The 16596-nt window shown below is 39.5% G+C and overlaps 3 protein-coding genes across 3 annotated transcripts; all 3 read left to right on the plus strand.

Annotated features, from left to right (window-relative positions):
* The first annotated feature begins 15 nt into the window (after window positions 1-15).
* Window positions 16-3213, plus strand: LOC145329051 (uncharacterized). Its single transcript, XM_080173072.1, has 3 exons — window positions 16-1918; window positions 2251-2337; window positions 2820-3213. Exons 1-3 carry the CDS (start codon window positions 709-711, stop codon window positions 3182-3184), a joined length of 1662 nt encoding a protein of 553 aa, XP_080029198.1. The 5' UTR covers window positions 16-708; the 3' UTR covers window positions 3185-3213.
* A 2093-nt stretch (window positions 3214-5306) lies between these two features.
* LOC145329053 (uncharacterized) lies at window positions 5307-7282 on the plus strand. The gene is made up of 3 exons (XM_080173074.1): window positions 5307-5409; window positions 5635-5766; window positions 6271-7282. Exons 1-3 carry the CDS (start codon window positions 5327-5329, stop codon window positions 6383-6385), a joined length of 330 nt encoding a protein of 109 aa, XP_080029200.1. The 5' UTR covers window positions 5307-5326; the 3' UTR covers window positions 6386-7282.
* A 906-nt stretch (window positions 7283-8188) lies between these two features.
* On the plus strand, window positions 8189-10988 carry LOC145327902 (uncharacterized). Its single transcript, XM_080171433.1, has 3 exons — window positions 8189-9089; window positions 9323-9390; window positions 9711-10988. The coding sequence occupies exons 1-3, from the start codon at window positions 9073-9075 to the stop codon at window positions 9944-9946; spliced, it is 321 nt and encodes a 106-aa protein (XP_080027559.1). The 5' UTR covers window positions 8189-9072; the 3' UTR covers window positions 9947-10988.
* Window positions 10989-16596: the final 5608 nt, after the last annotated feature.

Consider the following 16596-nt stretch of genomic DNA (forward strand, 5'->3'; position numbering starts at 1 on the left):
AAGGGAGGTGGGGGCAAGGGAAATAAACCGAATAAAAGGGGCATTCCTATTCTTGCTAGCAGGTGACCATGTACAATAATCTTTTTATATATATATTTTATTTGTGAAAATAAATCTTGTGCAGAATATACACCCCTGGTACAATAATAAACATGTACCTATGCAGAGTTAATTGAAAATTTCATTATTATTTCAGTGGAACGTTTCTTGGATCATTGTAAGTTAGTGCTTAACGAGACGTACCTACATGAAGCTATCCCACCAAATTTGTGGAGAACAGGAACCTATGTGTCTGCAAGCGACCTTTTTCTAGTGAGGAACCACATACAAGCTTGTAGGTAATTCAATTATTTATCGCATCTATTCCGCGTCTATTAAATGTGAAAGTGGTAGTTTTACAAAATGCATTTCAATGTTCTTTAGTTAAAAAAGTAGTTTCACGAAATGTTAACTGCATATTGTATTCTTGTTAAATTGTTAAACTACATTTCTATGGCATATGTTTCAAAGAATTTCAATTTTGTACCATGTATTTTTTTATGTGGCAAGACTTTTAGTTCATCTTTTCTTGATATATGTTATATGTTATATATTGAGACTGTTTTGATATAAACCCTTTTTTTATCTAGGTTCTTGCGCAATTTCGAACACACTTTTAAAGAGGACGCGACTGGTTTTTGTGAAAATAAGAAGAGGGCCGAAGATTATATGCTTGCTAATGAGGATCCTGTCTGCTGGAGGCTATTTCGAGGGATGGTAACGCGAAAACAAGAACGCGCATTGTCAACCCCAAACTACAAGTATGAACCGGTTTTTGAAATCAAGCCAAGGAAGGAGACAAGCAATAAGAAAGGCAAGAAAGACAAGAAAGACAAGAAAGACAAGAAAGACAAGAAGGAAAAGGCACAGAAACGATCAGCCTTACAGATGTGTGAATTTTATCTGGCCCCTGCAGAGATACAAAGAATTAAGCGGCGTGTTAAACCGAAGACAATCACAACTTCAACACCAGGTGTTACAGCCGAAGACAAGAAATTTTACCACATGTTAGGTGCCCACTCAATGGGTTGCTTACCCCACGAAGTTCAAGGAAAGAACCCGATTTACTTGAGAATAAACAATGACGGGTCGAGAAATTCATTTCAGATCAAAAATTATGCAGACATGGCAAAGAACCCCAAGCAATTTTTCAAGACAGTCCATAGTAATAAGAAGGTTATACAAAGAGCTGTAATGTATTATTCGTACGCCACAACCAATTTGAAACCAGAAATGAGTGAAGAACAGACAAAGATTCACAATGCCAGTGAGAAAGCAACTAGAATTTCAAAAAATAGAAAGATGAATGCTGCTGATGAATCCACTGCTGATGATTGCACTGCTGATGATTCCACTGCTGATGATTCCACTGCTGATGTATCCACTGATGGTGAAGACAATGAAGCTGAAGGCAATGCTGTTGAAGAAAATGGTATGGAAAACATTGCTGATGAAGAAAGCAACAATGGTGAGGAGCTTGTAATTGATGACGGAGGCGACGACGTTGAAATGAATTCAAATGATGATCAGATTGGGAATGACTTACGCATACCACCCGCGGAGAATCCAGCAGTAACTCCAGAACCAGTAAAGCACCCAGTAAAGCCACGTAGGTTATATGAAGATCCAATTGTCAACAGCCAGTCCAATAATAAACCCAAAGTAAATGTATTTAAAAACATCACAAGCTCCAAAAGGAAGAAGCATGGAAAGGGCTCGAAAAAGTCGAAGAAGATAATTATTTCTGAAACAGACGATGAGGGCCAAAATGTGGGAAATCTTGATGATACAGTCCCAATGCAAGATGATGAACAACCACCAAACTTTCCACCACTGCAAAGACAGAAAGAATTTTATGGACGAAATAATTCAATCACAGGTACATATTTGTTGAACATTAATTATTATTTATAAGTTTTATCTTTCCTCGTATTGTGTATATACTGCACAAGATTTTTTTTCCTCTGCTACTAATTTTTTTTAAATTTTTCTTCCCCCCCCCCCCTAGTTTTTTTTCACCAAGTAGGGGGAAAATTGAAAAATATTTAAAGAACTCTATGATTTATTTATTCTATCCCTCCTACAACACATTTCCTTTTAAAATTTTTTTTTCAACCAAGTAGGGGGGGTGGGGGGGTGGAAAAAATGTTTTCAGTACTTGCTTTTTGTTTGGAAACGTATAAAATTAATGTATAAATTAATTATTTACAGGCAACAGTAACGAGAGACAGGTGACTGGAAAGGCAACAAGTGTCGTGGAGGAAAGCAGCAGTGATGAGAATGATGAGGATGCCGAAGGTATTGTTATTTATAGTTTGAAAAACGTAGGAACTGTATCACCTAAATTTAAGTTTATTAATATTTTAGTTGAGAAGTAGTCTTAGATAAAAACCCTGTGGATTAATTTTGTTTTAAGGGAAACTTCGTACAGGCCCTGACAGGGTTTTAGGCTAAAATTTGTATGGGCGCAGCCGCTATCTATAATACTAAGTAGCTTAATGTCTGTCCGGCCGTCAGAAGCTTAAGATCTCAGTAACCACTGAATCGATCGAGGTTACGGTAAAATTTTACCACCTTTTAAATCGTATAGGCTGGTAAAATTTTACCATAAAAGTGGTAAAAACTAGGTTTTTTATGGTATTAATTGTATCCTGGAGATCGGATTCTACTCTTCTGTGTATTGGTCCTGCGGTGATTTTAAGCTATTTCCTTGGAGGGGGGGGGGGGGGGGTTGGGTAACATTTATACTATTTGAAATAATGACTATAATAATTATTTAGATGATGTGGCGATCATTCCAAAGAACCGGGAGCGAAGGCAAACCGCATTGGAAGCCGAAGCAAAAACCAAGAAAAGTTTACAGCTGGACAATGAACCATCATTCGAGGTGGATAACGAAGATGACGGAAACCAGAGTGACGAAATTGTGGAGGTTGAGGACAATGAGGGCAAGAATGACGGCAATGCAAGTAAGGAAATTCGGATACATCCATGTGGAATAATATTACCCAAACTTGCCATTATAATTCACAACCACACGGGTCATTATGAGGTTGTTGCAGTAGGCTCAAATGTTTCTATATACAACCAAATGGAAATTTTAGAACTCATCAACATTGACGGTAAGTTACAGGTCTTAATGTAATAAATGGGGGGGGGGGGGGGGGCGAAAGTGACACTTTTTTGGGGCTTTTATTGGCGGTTATCGGCGGTGGCGACGCCGTTTCTTCACAGTTCCATATTGTACCCCTATAAAGCAACTGCCAATGCAAAATTCCCCCTTTTATCTTTGATTGGCATATTAATATAGGGTAAAAAATATTGCTTGTTTTCATTTGAATCTGATTAATAGTAACTAATGTTCATATAGGTATGGAAATAATATTGAAGCTACAATTATGTACATTTGCTTTAACATTTTTTATTTCTTTGTAGGAGAAAAAGCAAAGTGGAAAAAAGATGGAGAAGAAGGTGAATTACCTTCTGACATCAAAGAAGAAGCACCAGAGAGTGATGATACAGATGAAGGTCATCAATCAGACCCAGACACTGGAACTGGCAGTAGTAGTAGTAGTGAAGAAGAAGAAGAAGAACGCAGGCCAAAAGCAAAAGTGGCCCAAAAGCCAAAGCCTACCAAAGAAGGTCCTAAACGTCCCAGAAAACAAACAACATTTCCATCAACGAATCAAATTGATGCGGTGTTGTACAGAAACCAGAGCAGAGCAAGCACGAGCAGAGCACAAATTAATTCAAGCCGGGAATATGCTGAAAGCGCAGGCACATCAAATCCTGATGAAGACGTAAACCCAGAACCAGGTTGTAGTTATAGTCAACTCAGTCCAGAGCAAGGTTGTAGTAATAGTCAACTCAGTGAGCAACCTAACCAAATTAAGCTGCAGCAAATGTTGAACAGAACAAATACACATTTGCCCGATTTCGGCCAGCGTGGTGAGGCTCGGACAAGAAGAGATGCCAACAAACGAGTAAAGGACAACATGAAGAAGCAAAGATTGTGGGAACAGGGACACAGGCCTGAAGATGATGAGTTAGAGAAGAAGAAAAGATCAAGCTCCAGACCACCACAGAGAGCAAGTTCTCAACAATGTTCTCAAAACATAAACAATTACGGTATCTTTGGCAGCTACATTACAGCTGATTCGGGAAAGGGGTGTATATTCTGCACAAGAAATATTGTTTGTCCACGGCTAAAAATTTTTAAAATTTACAAATGTTTTCAGTTTTCTTAATTATTACCTTTTTTTCTTACCTCCATCTATTTATATTTAATGAAATATAATATACATCCCTGAGCAGACTTGGAAAAAATATTATACATCCGATCCATGTAGAATATACATCCCTGGCAGAATGGAGACAAGTATTATCCGTCGGAACTTTCGTCTGAAAACGAAGAACAAGACGAAGAACAAGACGAAGAACAAGACGAAGAACAAGACGAAGAACAAGACGAAGAACAAGACGAAGACCTGATTATAGGTCGCAGTCAATCCCAATAATTCCAGGACTTTACGTATATATATATTTATATGTAATTTTTTTTGATTTCATAAGTTTCATCTTCAATTTTTTTTTATAATATCTAGAAAGGAGTCTTTTCCCAAAATGCATTTGAAGTTAATTTAGTGAACCGTATATTTGAACCTGTTTAAATGTGTTTAAACTCTATTTATATGGCATAAATTTGAAGAAAGTTAAATTTTCTACCACGTACTTTTACCATCTTAACAAAGAAAAATATGCAATTCACAAAATTAAGTTCAAATGCATTTTGTGAAACTACCCCTTTCCACCAATTAAGTTTAATGAGCTTAAAGTTAAGAGCTTAAACTGAAAATTTTTTGTTGTATAATCTGTCGCATTTTTTGTAATTCAGTATATAGCAGTTGTAGTTTACCCCCTAAACTAAGGAAAAAAAGTATTCAGAACTAGCTTTTGTTAATTTTATATATTTGTTTAATTTTGTATAAAAATATTATATATATGACAGTTATCGTAGGGAATGTTTTAATTAATACGGTGGTAGATTTCCATGGTAAAATGCGTAATGTTTATGTGCTGTAATTAAAAAAGAGAACGTTTCAAATTTGTATAAACTTTTTGTAAATGTTAAATTTGTCTATATACTTGTTTACAATATAAGATATACCAATATGTGATCTTGCTGGCCACCCTATTATATTAAAATTCCCTACGTCAGTTTTTTGGACATTTATTAATGAAAATTTAATACCAGTGATAATTTGTTTCTTTTCAAATTTAATATAGAATGTCCGACATGACAGCCACAGCAGCAGCCGACTTAGAGAGAGACGAACAGCACGAAGAACAGAAGCCGGAAACCACAAGTGGGTGAGTAATATTTTAATATGTATAAAACGAAGTAGAATGATGTCTGTCTGTCTGTCTGTCCGTCCGTCCGTCCCTAGCTATATTTTGGTAACCATTCATCGAATCGGATTCGACAATCCATCACAACATAATTACATAAATACATATTACATATTTTTTGGTAATTACTTCTTTGGGCAAAGGTCCGATTACCTGGGATATATAATATATATTTATATATTTCAGTGATAGCGAAAAACAGAAGAACGAAATGAGTGTGTCTGAGCCTGAGCTGCCTGCTAAGCTGGATGACCTGCCTGATACCCCTCCTAAATCGTCTGATACAGAAGATTTGAACCTAACTTTGGATTGCACTACGTAAGTTTATTTATTTTTGTTACCATTCTATTTCTGTTCGGAAGGTGGTAGTAGCCGGATTGAAAAGAGTAGGATAAACATTATTGTTATGGCGAATAATTATAGTTTCATTCAGGGGTGTACATTACGCACAAGATTTATTTTATTCCCGTGGTACAAAATTTTGTATTTTTTTCCCACCTATTTTTATCTCACCAAGTAGGGACGGAAATGGAGAAATATTGAAAGAACTAAAATTTTTGGTCCTACCACACATATTTTAGTTATTTTCCCCCCACCACCTGAACAGGGGATCCCATATAGGATATACACCCCTGATATTTCAAATTAGCAGCTACGCTAAACCCTCTAATATGAAGTATATCTCTTAAAGTTTCTTTTGCCACTCCCTTCCCTTGCCGGTACCTATGAGAAGAACCCGATCTGTTCAGTGGTTATCGAGATCCTTCGGTACATAAACACGGACATCCTGTTACTTTAGTATTATTTTTTTTTATTTTTCAGGGACGACGATGGATGGGAGACAATGCAGAAAATAAAACAAGACCTTAGGGCAGCAAAGCAAAAAATTGCTTCTTTGGAAGAGGAGATCGCTTGTTTTGAAACACAAACAAAGTAAGAAATTTTTTTCACTTCTTTTTTTGGTATTTAATCCGGGCGACTGTGTTGTAAATGATTTTTCGGTACAGACAAATTCACCTTTATATATTACAAAACTAGCAAGTATGCCTCTAGGGGTAAGGTGGGAGGGGTAAATGTGGACCAAAAAAAAAGTTTACTATTTAATTATAATATGATTGCTTAATTCAGGGAGCAATCCAAGAGATGTCCGGCGGCACAAAAGGATGACCAGAAGGTCGGACAAGCCTCTGTTATGGAAGGAGAAGCAAAGTAAGATATCCTATTATATAAAGTAGTAAGCGTTTTTTGTTTGTCCCGAAGGATAACCGCTAAACCGATATTGTACTCCTTTAAAGTGAAGCTTCTTATAGGTCCTGGAAAGGTTTTAAACTATTTTTGTGCAGGGTGTCTTCACCCCCTTCCCCAAAAAATATTTTTACTCTTCTGAAACTGAAATTGAAAATGGGAAGATGTTGATTTTTCCCCTTCCAACCTTAAGTGCCCCTAGAGGTTTCTAGGGGCGTAGCCACTAGTTTCTTTTAATAATCTTTTTTCATACTTTATCCGGGCGACTGTGTTGTAAATGATTTTTCGGTACAGACAAATTCACCTTTATATATTACAAAACTATAGCAAGTATGCCTCTAGGGGTAAGGTGGGAGTGGTAAATGTGGACCATAAAAAGTTTACTATTTAATAATAATATGATTGCTTAATTCAGGGAGCAATCCGAGAAATGTCCGGCGGCACAAAATGATGACCAGAAGGTCGGACAAGCCTCTGTTATGGAAGGAGAAGCAAAGTAAGATATCCTGTTATATAAAGTAGTAAGCGTTTTTTGTCTGTCCCGAAGGATAACCGCTAAACCGATATTGTTCTCCTTTAAAGTGAAGCTTCTTATAGGTCCTAGAAAGGTTTTAAACTATTTTTGTGCAGGGTGTCTTCACCCCCTCCCCCAAAAAATATTTTTACTCTTCTGAAACTGAAATTGAAAATGGGAAGATGTAGATTTTTCCCCTTCCAACCTTAAGTGCCCCTAGAGGTTTCTAGGGGCGTAGCCACTAGTTTCTTTTAATAATCTTTTTTCATACTTTATCCGGGCGACTGTGTTGTAAATGATTTTTCGGTACAGACAAATTCACCTTTATATATTACAAAACTATAGCAAGTATGCCTCTAGGGGTAAGGTGGGAGTGGTAAATGTGGACCATAAAAAGTTTACTATTTAATAATAATATGATTGCTTAATTCAGGGAGCAATCCGAGAAATGTCCGGCGGCACAAAATGATGACCAGAAGGTCGGACAAGCCTCTGTTATGGAAGGAGAAGCAAAGTAAGATATCCTGTTATATAAAGTAGTAAGCGTTTTTTGTCTGTCCCGAAGGATAACCGCTAAACCGATATTGTTCTCCTTTAAAGTGAAGCTTCTTATAGGTCCTAGAAAGGTTTTAAACTATTTTTGTGCAGGGTGTCTTCACCCCCTCCCCCAAAAAATATTTTTACTCTTCTGAAACTGAAATTGAAAATGGGAAGATGTAGATTTTTCCCCTTCCAACCTTAAGTGCCCCTAGAGGTTTCTAGGGGCGTAGCCACTAGTTTCTTTTAATAATCTTTTTTCATACTTTATCCGGGCGACTGTGTTGTAAATGATTTTTCGGTACAGACAAATTCACCTTTATATATTACAAAACTATAGCAAGTATGCCTCTAGGGGTAAGGTGGGAGTGGTAAATGTGGACCATAAAAAGTTTACTATTTAATAATAATATGATTGCTTAATTCAGGGAGCAATCCGAGAAATGTCCGGCGGCACAAAATGATGATCAGAAGGTCGGACAAGCCTCTGTTATGGAAGGAGAAGCAAAGTAAGATATCCTATTATATAAAGTAGTAAGCGTTTTTTGTCTGTCCCGAAGGATAACCGCTAAACCGATATTGTTCTCCTTTAAAGTGAAGCTTCTTATAGGTCCTGGAAAGGTTTTAAACTATTTTTGTGCAGGGTGTCTTCACCCCCTCCCCCAAAAAATATTTTTACTCTTCTGAAAATGAAATTGAAAATGGGAAGATGTTGATTTTTCCCCTTCCAACCTTAAGTGCCCCTAGAGGTTTCTAGGGGCGTAGCCACTAGTTTCTTTAAATAATCTTTTTTCATACTTTATCCGGGCGACTGTGTTGTAAATGATTTTTCGGTACAGACAAATTCACCTTTATATATTACAAAACTATAGCAAGTATGCCTCTAGGGGTAAGGTGGGAGTGGTAAATGTGGACCATAAAAAGTTTACTATTTAATAATAATATGATTGCTTAATTCAGGGAGCAATCCGAGAAATGTCCGGCGGCACAAAAGGATGACCAGAAGGTCGGACAAGCCTCTGTTATGGAAGGAGAAGCAAAGTAAGATATTTCTTTTAATATTATTTTTTCATACTTTATCCGGGCGACAGTGTTGTAAATGATTTTTCTGTAAAGACAAATTCAACGTGTTCCTTTATTTATTAAAAGCGAGTACTAGCAAGTACGCCTCTAGCTGGGTAAGGTGGAAGGGGTAAATGTGGAACCAAAAAGTTAACTACTTAATTTAAATAAATTATTATATATATATTGTTTAATTCAGGAACAAAACAGCTGCAGCTGGCTCTCCAGAAAATTCGGATGAGAACGAGGTTAAGGAAGTCACTGTTATGGAAACACCAGCAAAGTAAGATTTTTTAAAAATAGTTTTTACTACTTTATCCTGGCGACTGTGTTGTAAATGATTTTTCTGTACGCTAAACCCTCTAATATGAAGTATATCCTTAAAGTTTCTTTTGCCACTCCCTTCCCTTGCCGGTACCTATGAGAAGAACCCGATCGGTTCAGCGGTTAACAAGATCCTTCGCTACATACAAACAAAAATCGTTTTACTTTGTAGTATAGATTGTTTAATTTCAGGATGAAAGACCAACCGGATTTTGATATAATTTATGAGAACATAAAGAATCCAGGACCAAAAAGCCCAGGTATAGTACAATATTTATACTAGCGACTGTGCCCAAAGCATATAGTGAAACATTTCTGTACTACATTGTATTATTACACTAGGTTAGGTTAGGTTAGGTTAGGTTAGGTTAGGTTAGGTTAGGTTAGGTTAGGTTAGGTTAGGTTAGGTTAGGTTAGGTTAGGTTAGAATAGGCTAGGCTAGGCTAGGCTAGGTTAAAACTAGAAATATTACTCTTTCTATTAATACACTAGGTTAGGTTAGGCTAGAAAAAAAAACTATTGTAAAATTGAAGTATTTTTTTGTAAAAAAAAGTAATTTTAAAAAATATTTTAATTTCAGTGTATGGGGTGTCAGATGATGAGCAGGAGATGTTTGAACCACCCCCTCCAGCATCAAAACTGAGTAGGCGCAAAAGAAGTGCAACACCGGGGAAAATCAAGACCTGCGCCCATGGACGCAGTCCCCGAAGCGAGCTGCCATTGAACACGAGACTCATCGAATGCACCTATATGTGCCCAGACTGCCGCGTCTTCTTTCACAAGAGGCAAAAACAAAGAAAAGAAGGACAAAAGTAAGCTGATGTATAATAGTCCTTCCAGTCAGATCATATATAAACTATTTGTGATAAAAAAGTGATATATATCAAGATATCTTGAGTCAAAAATATGTTTAACCACCTTTAATTTGTACGTACATTAATCTATATGACAGTTTGACAGTTTTGTTCTGACGATGAAAATATTCATATAATATTATATTTGAAACCGCTATTCCTATATAGCAAAATTTTTGAAAATTTAATAATGGAAAGTAACTTCGTAATATATTTTTCTTGTATAAAAATGTTCTAGTATAAAGTACAATTAGAATCCAGATCTCAGCAATTAAAACCTATGTATATTTGTGTTAATTTCTCAGCTTAAACCGATTAAACATGCAGTTATATTATCTGTAAAACTATGTAATATTTGGTCATTTAAACCACGTCTAGAATTATAGACTAATTAAGAAAATTTCTGTGAATATATACCTATATAGTATCGCGCTATCGTACCTATGTAAATCATTATGTAAAAAAATATGTTTAAGTGTTTCAATCAATAAAGTTAATAATGAAAACAATTTTTTTTTTATTTTTGCGTTTTGTGTACAAGCGAGGTTTTTCTATAATTAAGGTCGTTTTTTACCACTTTCTCGTGATTTTTACCACCCGTTTTTACCACAATTATTGGTAAATTTTTACCATATTTACCCTATTTCTGGTAAAATTTTACCAGTTTAGGGCAAAAATATTACCAGGTGTTGAACAGTTTTACCACTTTTTTGGTAAAATTTACCGCAAATTTCTGGTAAATTTTACCAAAAAAGTGGTAAAAATTGGTCAAAATCTGGTATAAATTTGCGTCCTAAAATGGTAATATTTTACCGGAAATCTGGTAAAATTTTACCGATAATTGTGGTAAAAATCGATGGTAAAAAGCGTCTCGGAGTACCACTAAAAGTGTTTTTACCACGATTACGGTAAAATTTTACCACCTTTTAAATCGTATAGGCTGGTAAAATTTTACCGTAAAAGTGGTAAAAACTAGGTTTTTTTATGGTATTAATTCCGTCCTGGGTTTTGTAAACAAAGCATCTCTATAGTCATGCCTATAATAATGCTTCAATATATTAAAAATTAATCAAGCTATATTGGAAAATGATCTGTACGTCTAAATTTGTTGAGCTTCACTGTCATGAATGTTATCATCCTTGTTGGATATGTACTTTAAGCTTTTTTTATTCCTCTCCTATATGAAAGCCCTAAAAAGGGTTTGTTGAAACTTAAAGGGAGCCAAATAAATTTTAAACTCAATTTTTTGCTTGTTTTTATTAGGATCATGGACATATTTTAAAAATTTATTTTATTTCAGTTATATAATGTTTAATTTGACTAAAATTTAGTTACAAGATGTATATATTGTTTTATCATCGAAAATTGGCAGAATGTCGACTATTGGTTAGATTTATTTTATCTTTAACAGAAACTAACATGCATTATTCGATAAAAACTGCATTTAATTCCAAAATATACACTAAAAAATCAAATCCTATTGTATAAAGTAGTAATCTTTTTTTGTCTGTAGTTAAGGATCTTGCCAACCGCTGAAACGATATGGATCTCCTTTATAATGAAGCTTCTTATAGGTCCAGGGAAGGTTTTTAACTATTTTTGTGGAGAGTATTTTAACCCTCCAACTAAAATATGACTCACCCCTTCGAAATAGTTTTTTAAAATTTTCATTTTAAAACTTAGTCGCTAGAAAATAAAAAGTGTGAATATATGTTCCAGCTCCATGTTTTTTTTTATAAAGTGGCTGAATATAAAATTTTGATTGTATCTAAGATATTTAGCTTTGCTTTACATACACTTAAATCTTGGTTAAATCTTAGGGGAGGAAACAAGAACAAGCACACGAGTAAATAGCGCAGCTAAGTCATAAAAAATTTTATGCAGTGCAGTGGTAAGAGACGATAATTAACGGGGTTTGACACTGTACTATAAAAGTTTTATAAACACTCTTATTTGTTGAAAAATCTCGATTGGTTGGTTTAAAGTAACAGTGTAAAAATTTTTCAAAAACTAATTTTGAAATATAAAAAAGATAACTTGGATAAGCATTTATCGTCCAATGTCTTATCCCTTTAGTTCCCTGTATAGGAGTAACACAATATGTTTTTATTTTTTTTTTATAAATTTTATAAAAAATCATTAGCTTATAGATAGTAAAATTTTCTTTGTTTCATAACAATTATAGCAAAAGTAAAAATAATAAAAGCAAACAACAAAATTGTAGAGCAGCTTCGCGCCAAATGTATTTAATTCAGGCCGTCAGACGTTGAAAAATAAGTTTGAGAAAAATGGAGGAAAGCAAAAAGTTTGTGGGCATGATATAAAGTCCAAAATTCACCTTTTTACATGGATTTATATTTAGTTAAAACAAGATATAAAATAAAGTCGCGTTTTAAATGAATTTGATATCTACTTTTAAATAATATGTTTTGTAATTTTTGAAGAAAAAAACCAAAAATGTAAGTTACATTAAAATACTAGAGATATTAAAAACATTTGTACCTAGGCCCTATCTATCAAACAGACAGCCCTTTAAACTGAAATGTTAGATACAAAAAGTTGGTTGTCTGTTGTTTGTAACTTTAACATTCACCATGATTGAAGACATTACCTCCCCTATTGCAGGATAAAAGATTAATTCAATTTCTATTCCAAAAGTTTCATAATAAGCCTGCTTTGATATGTGTTCTTGACATTATATCAAGTATGTTTATCGCAAGGTGTCCCTAAAAAGCAGGCTATATTGATTTTATCTTTCTTATATGCAGGGAGTTTATTTTAAAGTTGGAAAATAAAACTGTTTGTGAACAACTTTTACTTGATTTTGTAAGGAATATAGGGGAAATGAAATTAAATTTATTTTATTGGGAATTTAACATTTGGGGGAGGTTAACAATTAAACCGCCTAATTTTCTATATTTTCTTTCTTTATCCTATATATGATTTTTAGGGGGTATTTACCTGGAGTAAAAATTTACACATGTGGTATCCGCCGAGGATAAATGGCAGACACCGGAGTTCAATTAGATTACGGCAGTGTGACAGACGTGGACACCTTACTATAGAGAAGCTACGCTTCTCTAGCTTTCACTAGATAATGATCAACATCTATTTTCAGTTGTCACTTTATTGAAGGTTTAAAAGATACTGAAGCTATATACAACAAACAATAATTACATGGATAGGAATAAATAATCATAACATAAAAGCATAAATAATACATATACAATGGTCAGTTTGGGCAATGATGATCCCCCATCCCTGAAAAGGGTGGGGGAGAATTAAGAATACAGTTAACCATAATAAACATGACAGATTCAATCATTAATTCTAAGCGTAGGGAGGGGGTCACTAGACCCCTTCCCCAGGACTCGGGGGAGGGCCATTGACCCTCCACCGAACCCCAGATCAGGGGTGCCATAGGCATGGCTCACGGTTGCCGAATACCACAACTCTCCCCTCGGAAGGCTGGGAGGTGGTTTCCCTACCAGACTTCCGACAGTGGTTGAGGCCTTCGGCCCGCTCCTTAGGGCTAAAATATATACAAACGATAATGATTCAATGGAATCCTAGTGGTGAGTATCTTCTTAGGGTTGATGGGCTCCCAATGTGGGATAGAAGGCAGAGGCTGGCTTGGGTTGGACACGTTGGTCAGCGCCGGCAGGTATCAGGTTTGCTGGTGGCACAGTTGTTGCTGGAACAGTCAGCAGTGGGGCTTGCTGGTTGTTGTTGGCAGCGGCTGGGGCACTGGCTGCCAGGTTGATCGTCTGAGCAGCGGCCTGTCCTCCTGAGGGGCCGCGGGGTCTGCCAGGGGGCGGTCCTGGCCTACCTGGGCGGTCATGCCCGCTGTCAGTTGATTTCATAGACACCATTTCCTCGGCTGCTTCCCTGCCGATGGGAATGGCATCCCAGTCCACTGAAAAGTCCCGGGACTTGGCATGGTTGAGCCTGGCTCTAGCCAGCGCTTTCCTATATAAAGCTGGATGGTACAGGAACACTTGTGATATCGCATTCAGGGCTGCCCGGACTCCTCCCTGTGCTGCTGCCAGGGAAATGATGGTTAGGTCCCCCAGCAGTTTGAGGATCAACAACAGCAAACACAGTATGGCTGCGCCATCTCCCCACTCGTGGATGGCTTGTCTAAATCCAGCCCAGACATCCAGGGCTGCCTCTCCTTCCTCCGCCAGTCGGTCAATGTTGTATGACACTATCCCATGGTCTCCTGTGGCCGAACAGCTGCCTTGCTGAACGCAGGAGCCATAGGATAGGCCGGTCAGCATGGCACTCTTGTATGCTGGGAACGCCAGCAGTTGTTGCCAGTCGTTCAACTCAGCCTGCGAATACAAGCCACCTGAACTGAAGTCATCTAAGGGTTCTGTCAACAACTGCTTAGGCGTATCCAGCGGGGGTGGCCTCTTCTTGGGAGCGGGGGTTAACTCTATCCAGCCTTCCTCCGCGTGCACAGTCAGGGGGTAGGTGGAGGAGCAGGGAATCTTGGTGGCGTGTTCACTGTATACCCGTGTCACAGCGTCTACAAAACCTGTGGGCTCTACTGGCACTTTGTCCCAACACTCCTTGTGTTCGCGGACAACGTACTTGTGACGTTGGCAGGTCAGCTGCAGCAGGATGTCTCCCCTCAGTACCGAGAACGTGCTCCCCTGGACACGCACCGGGTGGGCCGGGTCTAGTTGCTGGAGCTTCCAGCAGTTGGCCGCTACTTCTTCTGCTGCGGTGCTTTTCATGCGCGTTTCCAGGGTAAACCCAATATAACCTGCATGTATCTGTGCTTGAAGGGGAACGTCAACATCCCTGGCCGACACTCTGGGCAGCGCAGCCGCGGCTGGGTCAGCTGCCACGAACAACGCTGGATGGTTTGTGGCATGGGCCTCGAAGTCGCAGTTCACAATCGAGGTGGGGTTGGTCATGTTGATGAAAAACTGGGCCTGATGGTCAACCAGATATGCATCCATTTCCAGGCTGGGCTGGAGGCTGCGGATCAGCCTCAAGGGGCAATCTCTTCCCAGGTGGTCCCACACGTAGGTTGCTTCCCCAGTGATGCAGGACAGCTCAGAATGGGGACACTCTAGGGTCAGGTGGTCAGACTGGGACTCCACCCGTCCATCCTCCACCACATAGGTCTCCTCCTTGACCAGCAGCCGTCGCTCCTGGAGCACTAATTCGTTGCGGTATAGCTGGCCCTCGAAGTGGACGTCCTCCCCCTCACAACCCACCCCCTCGGGGCTGTTGACGAGGGCGCCCACCATGTCGATGGTGAAGAACAGGGGATGGTTCAGCTGGAACGTCAGTGGCTGGGTCTTGCCTGGCAACGTGTAGACTCGGTTCCTGGCCAGGTCTCGGCACGCTTCTGGGTCTATCTTGGTTGGCCTCATGAGGGTGGGGACCGAGGTCACCTTGAGGTGACCCCATACCCCACACCTGAATGTCCACTGGGACACGGTGAGCTGACAACTGTACCCAGTGGTTTCCCTCACCTTGACTTGCTGCAGGACGTGTACTTCATGGCCCAGGGGCACCTCATGGTGTAGGGGCTCCGTGTTACACATCTTTTCTTTATTGTAAGACGTGACATGGGTGGGGTTGGCACAGTCCCACCCCACCAGGACGTAGCTGGTTGTAGGCCACACGGCTGCCAGCAGGAGGCCCCACAGGACCATCCACCAATGGGAGAGGCTTCCAGGCAACCATCTTCCTCGTACACGCGGCTGGGGATCTTCAGCTCTGGTCACGGCTGCTTCTTGGGACTGGACACGGCTGGGCTGCTCCTGGCTAGATACAAGTTTCCATTGAGCGTTATCTGTATGCGGCCGAGGCACCCCGATACCCTCCCCAATGACAGACTGGCAAGCGACTGGCACTTGCCTGGGTGTCGGCTCCCCTAGCCCTAAGTGCTCCCTTCCCTTGTCCAAAGCATGCCCAGTGGCATGGGGCTGAAGTGCATGTGGCACAGGCTCGCCCTTACTCACTTCCCTCCCCTGCCCTAGGAACTCAGGTGCATGTGGCACAGGCAAGTCCTTATTTTCCCAAATTTCAATCTCCCCAGCCTCTGGTGCAGGGGGCACAGGCAAGGCTGGGTTTTTACAATATTTTGGATACAACACATTTAACAAATTCAACTTATCCTGATGTTGAGCAGCTGGGTTCCCTTGGCTGGCAGGGGGCTCTGGATGGCATGTAGCTGGGCTCTCCCCGCAGGCTGGTGGCGCTGGCTGACTGGGGGTGACGGGTGTCACCCCTTCCTCTGGGACCGCTGGCTCGTTCCAGGACTCAGGTCTCTCGGTGGCGGCGACGGTTGTCGCCCCAGACATCAGGTTGGAGGCTGGCTCGTTCCAGGGTCCAGGTATCTCGGTGGCGGTGACGGTTGTCGCCCCAGGCACCAGGTGGGAGGCGCTGGATAGCACCCCCCCATCATCCCAGGTGGCGACGCCGGGTGGCGTCCCATACATCGATGCAGAGGCGCTGGCTAGCACCTCCTGCCTCTCTCGTTCGGCGGCTGCCAGGCCCTCCCCATACACCGTCTCGAGCTCGGTGGCCTCTCCCCTGGCAGCGGTAGCAGCGGCCTGGAACCTTGTCATCTGGAGCGACCTTCCCCAT

The sequence above is a fragment of the Acartia tonsa genome, chromosome 9 (assembly GCF_053477335.1).
Source record: "Acartia tonsa isolate MP-2025a chromosome 9, ASM5347733v1, whole genome shotgun sequence".
NCBI classification, from domain to species: domain Eukaryota; kingdom Metazoa; phylum Arthropoda; class Copepoda; order Calanoida; family Acartiidae; genus Acartia; species Acartia tonsa.